The 14,717-nt window shown below is 37.6% G+C and overlaps 1 protein-coding gene across 1 annotated transcript in view; it reads right to left on the reverse strand.

The window, feature by feature from the left end:
* The window catches only part of LOC106726137, a 97,792-nt gene extending 87,493 nt beyond the window's left edge, over window positions 1-10,299 (reverse strand). The window contains exons 1-2 of the mRNA XM_014539862.1: window positions 10,186-10,299; window positions 456-547 (exon numbers count right to left, since the gene is read on the reverse strand). Coding sequence (XP_014395348.1) covers window positions 456-547; window positions 10,186-10,202 — 109 coding nt within the window. The 5' untranslated portion in view covers window positions 10,203-10,299. The remainder of the gene's footprint in view (window positions 1-455; window positions 548-10,185) is intronic.
* Window positions 10,300-14,717: the final 4,418 nt, after the last annotated feature.

Raw genomic sequence — 14,717 nt, forward strand, 5'->3', positions numbered from 1 at the left:
GCCATCTTTGTTAGGTTAATTTGCATACTCTCCTGATTGGCTGGTTAGTGTAGCGAAGGTACGGTCAATTTACATGTTTGTCTATTATTAGGTAAGATAGCCCTTTTCAATTGACGGCACATCAATTTTTGCAAGTAAGAAGATAGAACTGAGATAGTTAAATGGCAGTGTAGTAAACACAGTTCCTAAGAATAGAGGTCTTAATAGCCTTTGTCTCAAATATTTTATTTACATTTTTATTCACAATACTAATACCATTAATAATCCATGCAGAAATATATACATAATAACAACTGACCAAACTTCTAAATACTTTTATGACATTTAAAATAGTTTTATAACATTTATATGCATTTATCTTTCTACTTTTGTAAACATTCCTGTGATAAAGAAGAAAGTACATACGTTGGGTAATTCATATTTACATACTCATAAAACCAATGAATTGGACATACATATTGTGGGATTCAAGAGTTTCCATTTTCTATAGGCTTTTCTTCTTTTTCTCCTCATTTTTGGGAGCTGAGGGTCTGCAGCTTTCACCGTCCTTTGAAAGCATAAAATTTGAAATTATTTTCCACTCAAAGTTACTAATTTAACTCATTGCAACTTGACAGCATCGTACCTTTCTCTGATATCCCACAGTGTTCTCCTTTGAATACATTTTATCAAAATTATACTTTTCCTTTTTGTGTAATTCCGCCCCCGCCCCAAACTATTTATTACATTATTTTATACCACATGAACATTCAAACATATGTATTTTCCTATGCGTAGACATGTAGGATGCAAATTATAAAATGACATTCTGTTCAATTAATTATTTATATTGCAAATTTTCTTGGCCTAATAGAAATACCTAATTTTTTATGAAGTTGAACCAAATTTAATATCAGATTTGTGCCCATGCTAAATTAAGTAAAGCAGGAGATAGATTGCCTTAATTACATTATTATCATATATACTATATTTAAATATTTAAATATAGGATTAAATGCATAAGATTTATTATTTGTAGAAGATCTAATTCTTTATCTTTATTGCAAAATAAAGGATTATTTTCTGTGTTGATGATGTCTTAGCCAACAGAAAGTGTTTGGGGGGAGATACTTAGGGGAAAGGCAGCCTCCTAACTTTCCAGTTATCACATCCATTGGGGACCTGCCCACACTTAGAGCTAAGCCTGATTCCATTGCTTTACTTTTAGAAGATTGAACTGTCTGCAAAGATGCAAAGAGAATGCTTCCACTGAAATAGTTTGTTGTGAGTGCATTTTTGGCAGTCTGTGTCTTTACATACCTCAGCAGAGAAGCTCAACTTTTATCTGCTGTACTGTAAATCAAATAAAATGGACTGGTTTGTGGCCAATTTTTGTAAAAATATATGTAAATTCTTAACTCATCTCTCTTCAAAATCTCCTACATTATAGTAAGTGTTGATTTCAAATCCTTTTTCCTCCACAGATTCTCATTCTCATAACTCTCTGAAAATTGTTTTTTTCTTTAGGCTACCTTTCTTATTGAAAGCAATTGCCACTCTTCTGGCATCTTCCAATTATCCTTTCTATTTACGCCTCCAAAAGGCACAATTAAGTTCCTATGGCTGACTAAGCAAGCAATAATCCATTTTCTTAGAAGGCCAACTTGGAGGTTGGATTTGGGAGAGGATTACAAACATATAATTAATATCTTACTTTTTTCTTAAATCCCTGTCTTACACATATTGGATTTTCTAATTTGACATATAGTTCAAAGGCACTTGACTAGGTTATCAATTGCTTCTTTATGGCCCCACATAGTTTGAATAGCAAAATGCAGCCTCTGGCTGTGCTGTGTTTAATGGAGAGTACCCTGGACTTTGCCTCAAAAGCTCTGGGTTGTTGTCTGGCTCTGCTGCTTACTGGGCAAGTGTTGTAGTCTCTGGTAGGCTGAATTGCCTTTGCCTCTAAGATGGCAATTATGAATTCCACCTTACAGATTCACCTTGAAGAAACACAACTGACATTATATTATAAATGACTCCAGTCAATGACATCTGTTATTCTTACTTTGTGTTAGAGTATAATGAATCTATTAGCATATATGCAAACATAGAGTTGAGCAGTGCCTGACTTTGAGAGACCATCCATCATATCAGAGCTGCGAGTGAGTGCTTAGATAAAGCTAATCAAACCATAACCTTTTTGACACCCCCTCAGCCCCCTCCCCCAAAATCTAGACATTTTTCAAGATCAGCTCACCCAAAGTTCTCTTTTTAGAAAAACTGATACTCAGAGAGTCCTAGCGTCCCATATTGCACTAATATTGGCAAATTCGGGGCTAGAACCCAGGCTGTTAGGAATTAAGCAAGCTTCCTCTTTGAACCAACACTTCGGTATTGATGTCCTGGGACTGTTTCTGATCACACAGAACAAATTTAAATCAGTTTGCACTTTAGCTACAAAAGAGCACTACAGTTTTGTTTCAGGAAATAGAAGGTGCTGTCAAATATGTACCTGGTATCTAGCACAGTGTCTGACACCTAGTAGGCATCTCAACTAATAAATATGCACGAATAAATGGTTAGGCAGCACCAATCTCTATCTAATTATGTTTTCAAAAATGTGCCCTCTTGTATTTCTAAATGCATTTTCCCTTTTACTGTGTATTAATTAGTTTATAGTTAATAAAGGCATATAAACATTTCTTGACCCCTCCATCTATTATCACATGCCTGTGATCACCTTTTCAGCAACACATCTTGAAGGAGTCGTCTATATATATATTGACTCCACCTTCTCTCCTCACATTCTTTTCCCAAACCCACTCCACAAAGTCTATTATCCTCACCACTCCACTCAGAGCACTCTCGCCCCCAATCAACAGTGACATCTGTATTGCCAAAGCCAACAGTCACTTCTCTGTAGTCAACTTAGTCACACTTTAGGCAGAATTTGATGCAACTGATCACTCCATTCCTCCTGACTCTATTCCTTCCTTTAAATTCCCTGATGCCACACTCTCCTGGTCCTCGTCTTGCTCCACTGGCCTTTTCCTCTTAAATGCTTTTGCTGGATCTTCTCTTGCTCAATCTCTAATCGTTGGCATCTTCAGGGTTCTTTTGCTTCTTTATCAACTCTCTCCCCAGGAAATCCTACTCATTTATGTGGTTTTAAAATAATCCATACAAATGATTCTAAATTCATAATTCTACCCCAGACTTCCTCCCCAAAGTCTAGGCTTAAACATCCAACTGCTAAGTTGACATATCTACTTGGATGTCTAATTGTAATCTCCTATTATCATGTCACAAACAGAGCTCTTGAGGTTCCCTGCCTTCTCCAATTCTTTACTCCCCAGAATCTTTCCAATCTCAGTTGACAGTTTCACCATCTATGTCACTCAAATCAAACACCTAGATGTCATCCTTGATGTTTCTCTTTAACTTACTTTCCTCATCAAACCCATCAGCAAGTTTTCTGTGTTCTGTTTTTAAATATCTATCCTTAGTATGTCTACTTCTTTTTCCTCCATTACTAATACCCCATTGTAAGCCTCTCCCTCTACATATATACATATGTGTGTACAGGTACATGTACATAGGTAGTCCAGACTTTAAAAATATATATTTATATATTCATAATATATTTAAATATATGTTTAAATATATATTCATTTATATTTTAAATCTGGACAACTGCAATGGCTTTCTAACTGATTTCCTACTTTCATATTTACATCCTTTGATTATTTACATAGGAGCCAGATTTTAAAAATATATAAATTAAATCATGCCCCTTTTTATAACCATCTAATGGACTCTCATTATACTTTGACAAACTTCTAAGCACTTTAGCTTTTTTTACACATATGTATAAAGTATAATTTTATCCACCAGTAAAATACATCACCACTAGGCCTTAGAACCATGGTCGGCAAACTGCGGCTCGTGAGCCACATGCGGCTCTTTGGCCCCTTGAGTGTGGCTCTTCCTAAGCCTTAGGAGTACCCTAATTAAGTTAATAACAGTGTAACTACCTATATAGTTTAAGTTTAAAAAATTTGACTCTCAAAAGAAATTTCAATCGTTGTACTGTTGATATTTGGCTCTGTTGACTAATGAGTTTGCCGACCACTGCCTTAGAATATACATTAAGGTACCGATTTCACCACAGATTTCCTGGATTTATATTTTTCATAAATGTTTATTTGTTCTGTGCAAAATTGTCAATAAAGCTCAGGAAAGTTACCATGATTGCAGTTATATATCAGCCAAATTCTATCACATTTGAGACCTTTATATTGGATTTTATGGATTTTTTTTTGTCTAACTGAGCTTTGACTCATTGCTATAATTCACAGAAGAATGAGAAAAAAATGTAAACAGGAAATACTAACAATATCCTTCCACTGCAGAATTACATATTGATAGCATTATTCTGAGAAACCTGTTAGAATGTAAAGGTGCTTTTTTTTAAGGTATTAGGAAATTTTACTGGTGCCACTGTTTTTGACAAATTACTTAAAAATTCTCTATTATATTGCTAAGCTGAAATGTTTTCCTTGGAACAATCAAAGGGAATGTTCTGTTATCAGTAAAAAAAGAAAGACTCATAAAAGTGTAAATAATGATCACTATTAAAATGCTAGAGGAGACCAAATACAAACTTAATTCAGAAGGTTACATGCTTAACTTCCAGGGTAGCATTTAATGCCCATTGGCTCCAGTTTTCTGTAGAATTTGAAAGCAACTTTTGCCTATTTTTTATAATTTCACTTTCATGATTTTATCACAAAGCCCTTGTTCTTTGCACTAAACATTTAGAAGAAATTTGTACGTATAAAACAAATTATGAAAAGTTTAAGTTTAAAAATATTTGAAGAGAAGAAAATTGTAAATTTTCTATTTACTTTTAAAAGTATGTTTTAAGTGTACAAACTTATCTATTGTAATTCCTGATTTTGAATAGCATGTATTCTTAAACTACTCTTTTTTGTCTAAAAATTTTTAAAAAGTATGTATAAGCATAAGAAGAGTTATGTTGGAAAACAGCTGTTTCAATAATACCTGTACATCACTTTAGACTTGTGCTATGGGGATGTAAGGATCAAACTGAACGAACTTGGCTGTTAGGCAGTAGTTATTAATAAAAATTTCCCAGTGTCTGGAAACTGAACAGCTTTTGTTTTTATATCTATATTTATATACTTTCATATTGGTAAATATTAGAATCTATTAGGTTAAAATTTTAAAATAGAAACATCCAAATCTCATGTCCAATGAAACCAACTTTTCCTCTCCCTGAGCATACAATGGGTAGTTGTTGAATCTCACAGAGAATATTCATGTCTATCTGCAAAAGAGATTCTTGGTAATCATTGTAGCATTAATCTGTTAATGTGTAGAGTTCATAAGAATAAATATAAAAGCACTTTATTACAATAATAATAATAATACATATCACCTGAGGATATTTTTTTCCATTGCTTTTCAGAGAGAGTGGAAGGGAGGGAGGGAGGGAGGTGAAGAGAGAGAGAGAGAGAGACATTGTTGTGAGACACATCGACTGGTTGTCTCCCACACCCGCCCTGACTCGGGGCAGGGAGTGAACATGCAGCCCAGGTAAGTGCCCTTGACTGGGAATTGAACCCAGCACCCTTTGGTGCATAGGCCTGATGCTCTAACCACTTAGAAACACTGGCCAGGGCCAAAAGAATGATCTTTAAACATAAGCTTTGGTGGAATGCCATCACCCCATTTGACCTATAATGGATCAAACATAATTAAGTAGATGAGGGTAATCCTTGAAGAACAAGAAGCCCACCTTAGCCCTAACCGGTTTGGCTCAGTGGATAGAGCGTCGGCCTGCAGATTCAAGGGTCCCAGGTTTGATTCCGGTCAAGGGCATGTACCTTGGTTGTGGGCATATCCCCAGTAGGGAGTGTGCAGGAGGCAGCTGATCAATGTTTCTCTTGCATCGATGTTTCTAACTCTCTATCCCTCTCCCTTCCTCTCTGTAAAAATTCAATAAAATATATTTTAAAAAAGAAGCCTACCTTATACAAGTTAAATCAGAATCCCTGCAGAAATAAAATGCAGACAGAAGAGAGCATTGTGCAGTGGGGATATATTATTGTTATTATAACTATTATTAACGTTTTAAAAACTAGGTAAAATTTATATTCATAAACCAGAAAAAAATTAAACTCAGTATTTAATAAAGTTTTATACATTAAGTAATACCAGTAAAGGAAGGGAAGGATGAACTAAAAATGAGAATCTCTTCCACTTCCAAAAGTGTCTACCCTTTGCTGGACAGGATGGGTAGGTGTGAGGTCCCCTACCCAACCCCTCATTTCTCATCAGAGGGAGCTGAGAGTGATATACCGTGGTGACTTGCCCAAAGAAGCATGGTGCAGAGATACTGCTTCACTTCTTTCTCCATCACGGCAAGCCTCGGAAAGTGAGGCATGTATTCTGCTGACAATTTTTGCAAGGTTTTTATTGCTTTACTGTGTTAAGTGTAGAGGCTCTTCCTGACATGCTTCCAGAACTCTCCCTTTCCTCTCTCACTTTCTTATAGAATGATTCAAGAGAAAGGAGCAAACTTCTAATGGAGAAACCCCAGCGTACTTCTCACAGAGGTAGCCTTAAGAATTTGCCGGTGTGCTTGCTATGGGCTCAAGATTCTGAGCTGAACTTAACATAAAAATGTAAATATAATACAAACTGAAAGAAATTTATAGGTTAGCACAGGGATTTACTCAAACGTGAGAGTGCTTAAGCATCACTGAGCAACTTGCTAAAAATGTAGATTCAGATTCTGAGGTGGGGCCCAGGAATAGGCATTTTTAATAAGCACCCAACCTCCAACCCCATGTGATTCTGATTTCAGAAACACTGTTGAAACAGATACAGTTTTGAACAGGTGGAATGGAGGCTCATTCAGAAAATATTTAATGGCCTAAGGCAGTCTTGAGGAGACCTGCAATGAATTCTGTTTCCCTTCACTCCACTTCATATTCCTCCCCTCCCAGACAGTACCTCTAAGGTTTAAATTTTTTATTTTATTTTTTAAAATTTTATTATTATTATTTTGGTTTAAGCACAAAAGATTCTCTTTCTATATCAGCAAACTTACAGGGGAAAAAAAAACAACCTTCTTGAGAGATAATTTTTTATTTTTTCTCAGCCCAGTGTAGAGGCTCTACCCAAATTGCGTCCTAAATCAATCTTAGGTGTTAATTCCTCAATATCTTACTTTCATCTGCCCTACACATGACTTAGATAAAGACTTAGCAAGTCAGATTAGTAGGCCAGGGCCACTGGAGTAAGAAAGATATCATGTCGTATTTTCACTGCTTGTCTCCCTGTGCTCACTTTGGGCTTCTCAGAGTGCAAGGGTTCCTGTGCTGTATTTTGGGTTTGACTTTGTCTGTAAGCTAAAATGGTCGGCAAGGACACGGAGGATGAGTGTGGAAGTGCTCAGAAGGGGGATGTCTGACGGGGTGAGTGAGGCACCTCAACCTTGACCTTCCTTTTTATGATGGGACATCCATCCTTCTTAGAGCTCCAGTATTTACAGGGCATTGCTCTTTATGAAGCCCCCCCAGTGAGACTATCTTCCTGGGATTAAACCAGATCCCCGGCTGCTCCATTGTTAACCTGATTTGAGCCAACAGAACTCCAGAGGGAATTTACTTTGAGGCCCAGCGAAGGAAGAGAAAACACCCCAGTGTATACTATACATCCTCAGCCTGTCCTACTCTTCTGAGGAAGCACTAGAGATGTGGACCAAAGTGTAGGATCCACAAGGACAAAGATCTTGTCTGTCTTATACTTTGATGTGTTCCTGTTCCATATACTAGTATGTGGAAGAACACAGTGGTTAATAAACATTTGTTGGATGAAGAAATGAATGACTGAATGCAACTTGCACTATTTGTTCCCAGCTTCCGTCATTTGTGTACTACTTTCATGAGTCTTACTACTCCCATGAAATAGCTGTGCTGTTATTTGCTTAATAGTTTATTGATTCATTAAACTTTTTACGTTAGCTTTATACTAGACAGTACTATATGTGAAAATCTGGGGTGTAGCAAATATTCATGAAAACAAAAACAAATAAATAAAAAATAACAAAAATATCTTCATCGTGCACCATCCGAAACCATTTTGCAGACCAGTAGTGGTATGTGTCACTCACTTTAGAAGGTACAGTCTTACTCTATGTATTATTATCATGACATTGTTAGACTAGAAAACCCTAAAGAAATGTATTTTGCTTTGCTTAATTTACTCTTTGGTTTTAGAAGGAGTATTAGAGGGAAAATTTAGCTAATCCCACATGCAGAATGATGCATAAATTAAATATCAGTGTAGAAAGAGAAGTCACCCTATTCAACTGCAATTAGAATGCTAGCTACTCTGAATTTTTTTCAATTGCTATGTCTGAAAAATCTGTGATTATAGTTTTCTCCTACTCTGACCTGACCAGCACAGGGTCTTTCAGAATCGATCTTGGGAAACCCATTTCTATTCACTCAAGTCCATAGGACACTTTACATTATTTTATGCTTGATATTTTCTGGATTTCCTTTTGCATAGCTTGAACTACTGTGCTGTATCTTTGCCCATTATCATAAAAAAAGTGTGTAAATTGCAGTCTGGCTAAGGATGAGAATTATGCTTAGAATGATAGATTATGGTTAGATTGAACCTGCCAGGTTAATTTAATTACATTAGGATTGGGTTTATATTGGGCAGATAATTAGTGCTAACATTTCATCGCATCTCTCAAATTCACTGAGGCGTGGGCAGTCCCATGAGATAGGAGCAACATACCATTGTGTTTTGTGTAATTACTGTATACCTTCACAAGTCAGATCATATTGAGAATTTTTATTGCTATTGCAAAAATAATCTGGAACCAGTCTCTGAAAAAGGCTTCATGGCTGTTGAGAGGGTTGAGAATTTAACCCATCACATCTCAGTTCCTGGTATGTCATTTTAAAAACCTGTTTGAAAATTTGGTTATTGGATGATTTTCCTCTTGGAAAGAACACACCAAGACTGTTTTATTAGCATGCTGATTTCCTGATTGTAATTTACTCTCATGGGTACTACAGATTTGTTTGAGAAGTTAAATGCCTTCATATAAAAAATTTTAAAAAGCGAATTGTTAGTAACTGGGGGAATATGCAAAATAATAAGTAGACAATAGAAATTTATTTTTGCTTTCTTTCCAAATAAATAATTTGAGGGTACTTATTCAACCTTAGGGTAATCTGACACTAGAATAAAAAACAACTAATGCTTAAATGCTGGAAGAAGAAAAGGGAGATTGATAGCCATCTAATATTTAAATTCTGAGTGAGAATGAGGAAGGCAAGGACTGTCTGAATTCCTGGTCATTTTGCAAAGTTTGATTTGGGATTATTTACACAAAAATATTAGCCAGAATATTTGCCTATGAAATTGTTTTAAATCTCAGAGTAATTGCAATTATTGTAATAGGAAAAAGTAATCTTTGATGTCTTCTTTCTTGAGATCAGATTACAATGTTTTGGGTGATTAATATATTTTAAAAATCAAGTAAAAACATGTAAGTGAAATTAAGGTAAAGTTAATGAAGAAAAATTCTACTAACTAAACCAGATGAGAAAATCATTTGGTGATTTATTAAAATCAAATTTACATTTGGTAGTAAATTAATGCTGCAATGGAAACAAAGCAGAATATAGGAATTCAAAACAAACATTACTGCTTTGAAATGAAACTGACCGTCTTTGAATTCAGAATGAATTTCAATTATGCTTAGAAGCCTAGCTTGTCAATTGCATTTTCCTTGCTTTCCAAATGCACAATTTATTTCAAATAACCAAATTAGGATATGGCTGGTAGCTATTCAACTGTGCATATGATGTCTTTCTTAGCCTAAATAAAAGAGGCCTAAACACATTGACTATTGAGAACTTTTTAGGATGCATCCATCCTCTCTAATGACAGAGTCAGTTACAAACAGCTGTTGGACTTTCTGTGACTGTAAAGAAATACATTGTTAAAGTGTCCTCATATATAACATTCAAAAAAGTTTCCCTTTGCTAAGCAACTAATTTATGAAAACAAGGATTAAAATAGAGACTGCTTCATTCAAAACAGAACAGAAAAGAAGAAAAAAGTAAAAAGAACATATAATCAGCTCACCTGGGTAAAGCCTTCATAAATTCCTCAGCTCTGAAGGAGACATGAATTAAATGCAAATATGTATTTTGAAAGGCAAGAAAATGAAGTAGAGATTTGAAGACCTCATCTTGTTCTACTTTGGATTTATCTGGGGTTGTCTAAATCCAAAATCTGATTACCATATTTAATCTTATGCAGTGTCAGGAATGATCTAGCATCCTTTAATCAGTCTATTATTATCTGTCTTAACTACTCCTAAAGTCTGTTTATTTTCAAATATATTTTTAGTGCACAGTGGTGCTCTTGTGGCTTAGGAGCTTGGATATAGGGGCGTTTATGAAACACAGCTATGATGTTCATGTGGTGCAGATGAGAAGAAACAAGAAAAAAATAGCTGAAACCGGTTTGGCTCAGTGGATAGAGCGTCGGCCTGCGGACTGAAGGGTCCCGGGTTCGATTCCGGTCAAGGGCATGTACCTGGGTTGTGGGCACATCCCCAGTGGGAGATGTGCAGGAGGCAGCTGATCGATGTTTCTCTCTCATCGATGTTTCTAACTCTCTATCTCTCTTCCTTCCTCTCTCTAAAAAAAAATAAATAAAATATATTTAAAAAAAAATAAAAAAATAAAAACTTAAATGATCTAGTTTGGCTCTTTATCGGCTAATTCACTTGTCTTTGTGTAGTACATAGAGGGGCAGAAGCAGTATGGTGTACGGCATGGTGGAGGTTATAGGCTTTCATTAGAAAGATTTAAATTTGAGTTCTATTTCCATATCCTGTGAAGTCATTTGACTTATTAGACTCACATGCTTATTTGTTAAAACTGGGATAAATAATAAAGGCCTTGATCTAGAATTTTGTAAATACTTTGAAGTATGCAAATGGAAATATAGTTTGGAAATTCAGTTTAGAATTTTTAAATGAATGAAACGCTTCTATTTAACCTGGTAGCTTATGAAATTGGTTATAATTATTCAGATGATCCTTAATGAATGTTATCAATGCATTATAAAATTTTAGAAGGCTTGTCTGTGGCTTTTCCCCAAAAAAACATAAATATAAGGGGTTGGAAGAAAGAGAGTTGGACGTAAATTGCTATGCTAAGGAAATTGGACTTGATCCTTTGTCCACAGAGGAGTTTTTCTGAATAAGAGTAAGTAAAAGACTAGATTAGATTGCCCTTTAGCAAGATCTCCTTGACTGCAGTGTGAAGAATGGATTGGGAATAAAAGTTTGAAGTAGGGAGATTAATTTAGGAAGCTGAGCTGAGCTAGAAATCAGGTGAGTAGCCTTGAGTAGGGTGGTGACAGTGGAGAGACAGAGAGGAGAGAGAGAGAGAGAGAAAACGAACGAACATAAAAGGGTTGGCTGTAGGGTAGGGTAGGGTGAGAGACAAAGATAACAATATCAAAGTTTCATGATGACCTTGCAAGACCTCTGAGATAGGGATGTAGAAACAGGAACATGCCTGGGAGAAAAGATAATTTTACATATGTAGTATTTGGGAGGCTCTGAGATGTCCAAACAAATATGTCTAACAGACAGTTGGAGATAGAAATTTGGGAACCAAATAAGGCGTTGAAGGTTGTGGAAAAAAAAAAGTATGATAATAATAGAAGACCCAATCTGAAAAATGACCAGAATTTAAGGAATTGAAAGAGGATATCAAGACTGGATGTGCTTTTGCCAATGTAGCATTATTAAGGAACTTCTCTAAAATAGCTGGTAGGGAAAAGATTTGGAGTGAAAGACTTGGCTTCAAGTTTTGGCTCTCCTATTTATTAACATGCTGACTTTGAGAAAGTTAACTCCGCTATGCCAATTGTAAATGGAGATAATGTTACAGTATTAATACGTATTTCATAGGACTGTTTAAGGATTAAAAAAACAATAATTGTCAACATTCTATATATAAAGTCCTATGTAAATAGTATTAATATTATGAGAATAAGTTAATTAGAGTTCTATTTTCTTAGGAGCTTACTGTAAGTAGAGATCTATTAGTTCTTAGAAATATATCAGAAAGAACAAGCAAAAAGTAATTTTAACAAGGCTCAGAAATCTGAAGGTGAATTAAATTTACAATTTATTAGTACTGATGGCGTATCTCCTGGCTTCCCACTCATGGCTACAATCCCACTGAAGCCCTAAGACACAGGGCAGATTGAACCATCGCAGCCCCTGAGGTTTGAATTTTCACCCATTGTGAGGGCATCTTATTTGGAGTTCCAAACCATACGGCCTGTTTGGCACTAGAGTTTTCAAACTTGTTTCATAACAGATAAGCCCAGCAACAAAAGCAAAATAACTCTTAGCAACAAAGCTGTTGGATCAATGGCATTTTAAATCGTTTTTACCCCTACTGACAGAGATGACTTCAGCTTACTGCTATCTGAAAGCAGTAATAAATATTTATAAGGTATTTTATTGAGATGTTCAAAACCTCACACTGCTCCAATTGACTACGATTTGGGGCTAGAGTAAAATGGGCTGAGTAAAAAGTAACCAAAAATAAACTTCAGACTGGACCACTTGTCCACTTCCTCTACTCTAAACTAGATATAAGTAGTACCATTTTCAATTTCTACTCCTGGCTGAAACTTACACATTACTAAGTATGAGGCCACCTCACAAGTGATTAGAGGAATGTTTTTAATCCATCAGGGGTGAGACAAGGGGATGGTCTGGTATAGTTCCCATGAGCCCAGGAATGGGAAGCCAGGGCCTGCTTTCATCCTTCATGCTGTAGCTTGTTTCTTATCAGACTTTTAGTTAGAAAGAAAAAATGTTTCCATTAGCAGAAAGGTTTATTTTTTTAACTTAGAATGTGTTTTAAAATTTCATAGACGCCCCCACTATTCTGTACAGCATCATTATAATGGGAATTGTGAATAGGAGACATATCTACTGTCCAATGCTAGGTGCTGTCTGCTTAACAGCAAAAGAGAAACGAGTATTTCTGAAGGAATACAGAGAAGTGAAAAGTGCTGCTTCCACCGAGTGCAATTACATGTGCATATCCTTCAGTGAAAATAGAATGAGGAACTTGCCTGCCCCATTAATAGATGCAAGTATTCATTTTATAGTTGAGAGTTTTTTTCCTCAAACAATAACTCAGGCTTCTAATTACCCATTTCCTCCCATGCCATCTTGATTAACTTTGACCATTTCTACTTTGGGCAAATAAATTGAATTATTTGAAAATTATTTTCACAAACAATTCCTTTCCAGTTGTCTCCTGACCAATGAGACTCTTTTTGAAGATGGAGGCTCTTGGCAACATTATTTGTCTCCTCAAAATAGTTCTCAAAATATACTGTGTGTCTGTCTCTCATCTACCACTGTGGTGTCAAAGCTCCCAAGCATTTGGCCCCCTTATCGAGCACCCTTTTCCATCTGCACTGAAGTCAAACTCTCCACCCCTTTGTAAGTGTCTCACAATCTAGATCTTTTACATTTGTAGATAGATACTCTTAATTTTGGACTTGAATTTACTTTTTCCTAGTTTTCTACTAAAGAAAACTGGCCCTTTTAAGTGTAGCACACACACAAATTTCACTCAATGCCCACCCCACTCATGCCTCACATACATGCACATATATCTATAACTAGAGGCCTGGTGCACAAAAATTCGTGCACTAGGGGTGGCGGTGGGGAGGTCCCTCAGCCCAGCCTGCGCCCTCTCACAGTTTGGTAGCCCTCAGGGAATGCTGTAGGGAGTGGGCCTAAGCTGCAGTCTGGCCTCTGTGGGAGGCAACCAGGTAGGTCAATCAGGGGACAGCGCCGCCCCCATCACCCCACCGCTGCTGCCGCTGCTGGTCTCCCTCTGTGGGAGGTGACTGGACTGATCAGGGGAAGGCACCACTCCCATCACCCCACCACAGCTCCCGCTGCTGGCTTCCCTCTGTGGGAGGCAACTGGGTGGCCCATCAGGGGATGGTGCTGGCCAGCGTGGCCCCGCCCCCCCATTGCCCCTCCGCCGCTGCTGGTCACTGCCACCTCCTCCCCCCATCACCGTCCCCTCCCTCTGCCTGCTGGCACGCACCTTGGCTGGCCTGACGCTGCCTGCTTGCCGGCCCCACCCTCCACCGACTGGTGGTTCTGCCATTTGGTCAATTTGCATATATCTATATTAATGAAAGGGTAATATGCTAATTAGACCAGACGTCTTCCAGACGACCTTCTGGACATCCTTCCTGACAAAGCAGGCCCGGGCGAAACCGCCCACAGTCCCGGGCACCTGTGGCCAGCCTGGGTGAAGCTGGCCTGAGTCCCAGGTGCCTGTGGCTGGCCAGAGGGAGGGAAGCCTGGTTCCCAGGTGCCTGTGGCTGGCCAGAGGAGAAAGCCTGGGTCTCAGGTGTGGGGGCTGAGGCAGAGGCAGTTAGGGGCAATCAGGCAGGCAGAGGTGGTTAGGGGAGATTAGGCAGGCAAGCAGAGGGGTTAGGGGTGATCAGGCAGGCAGGCAGAGGTGGTTAGAGTCGATTAGGACATCCCCCAAGTGGTCCCAGATTGGAGAGGGTGCAGGCCAGGCTAAGGGACCACCCCCATGCAT

This window comes from Myotis brandtii, unplaced genomic scaffold (assembly GCF_000412655.1).
Source record: "Myotis brandtii unplaced genomic scaffold, ASM41265v1 scaffold230, whole genome shotgun sequence".
Lineage (NCBI taxonomy): Eukaryota > Metazoa > Chordata > Mammalia > Chiroptera > Vespertilionidae > Myotis > Myotis brandtii.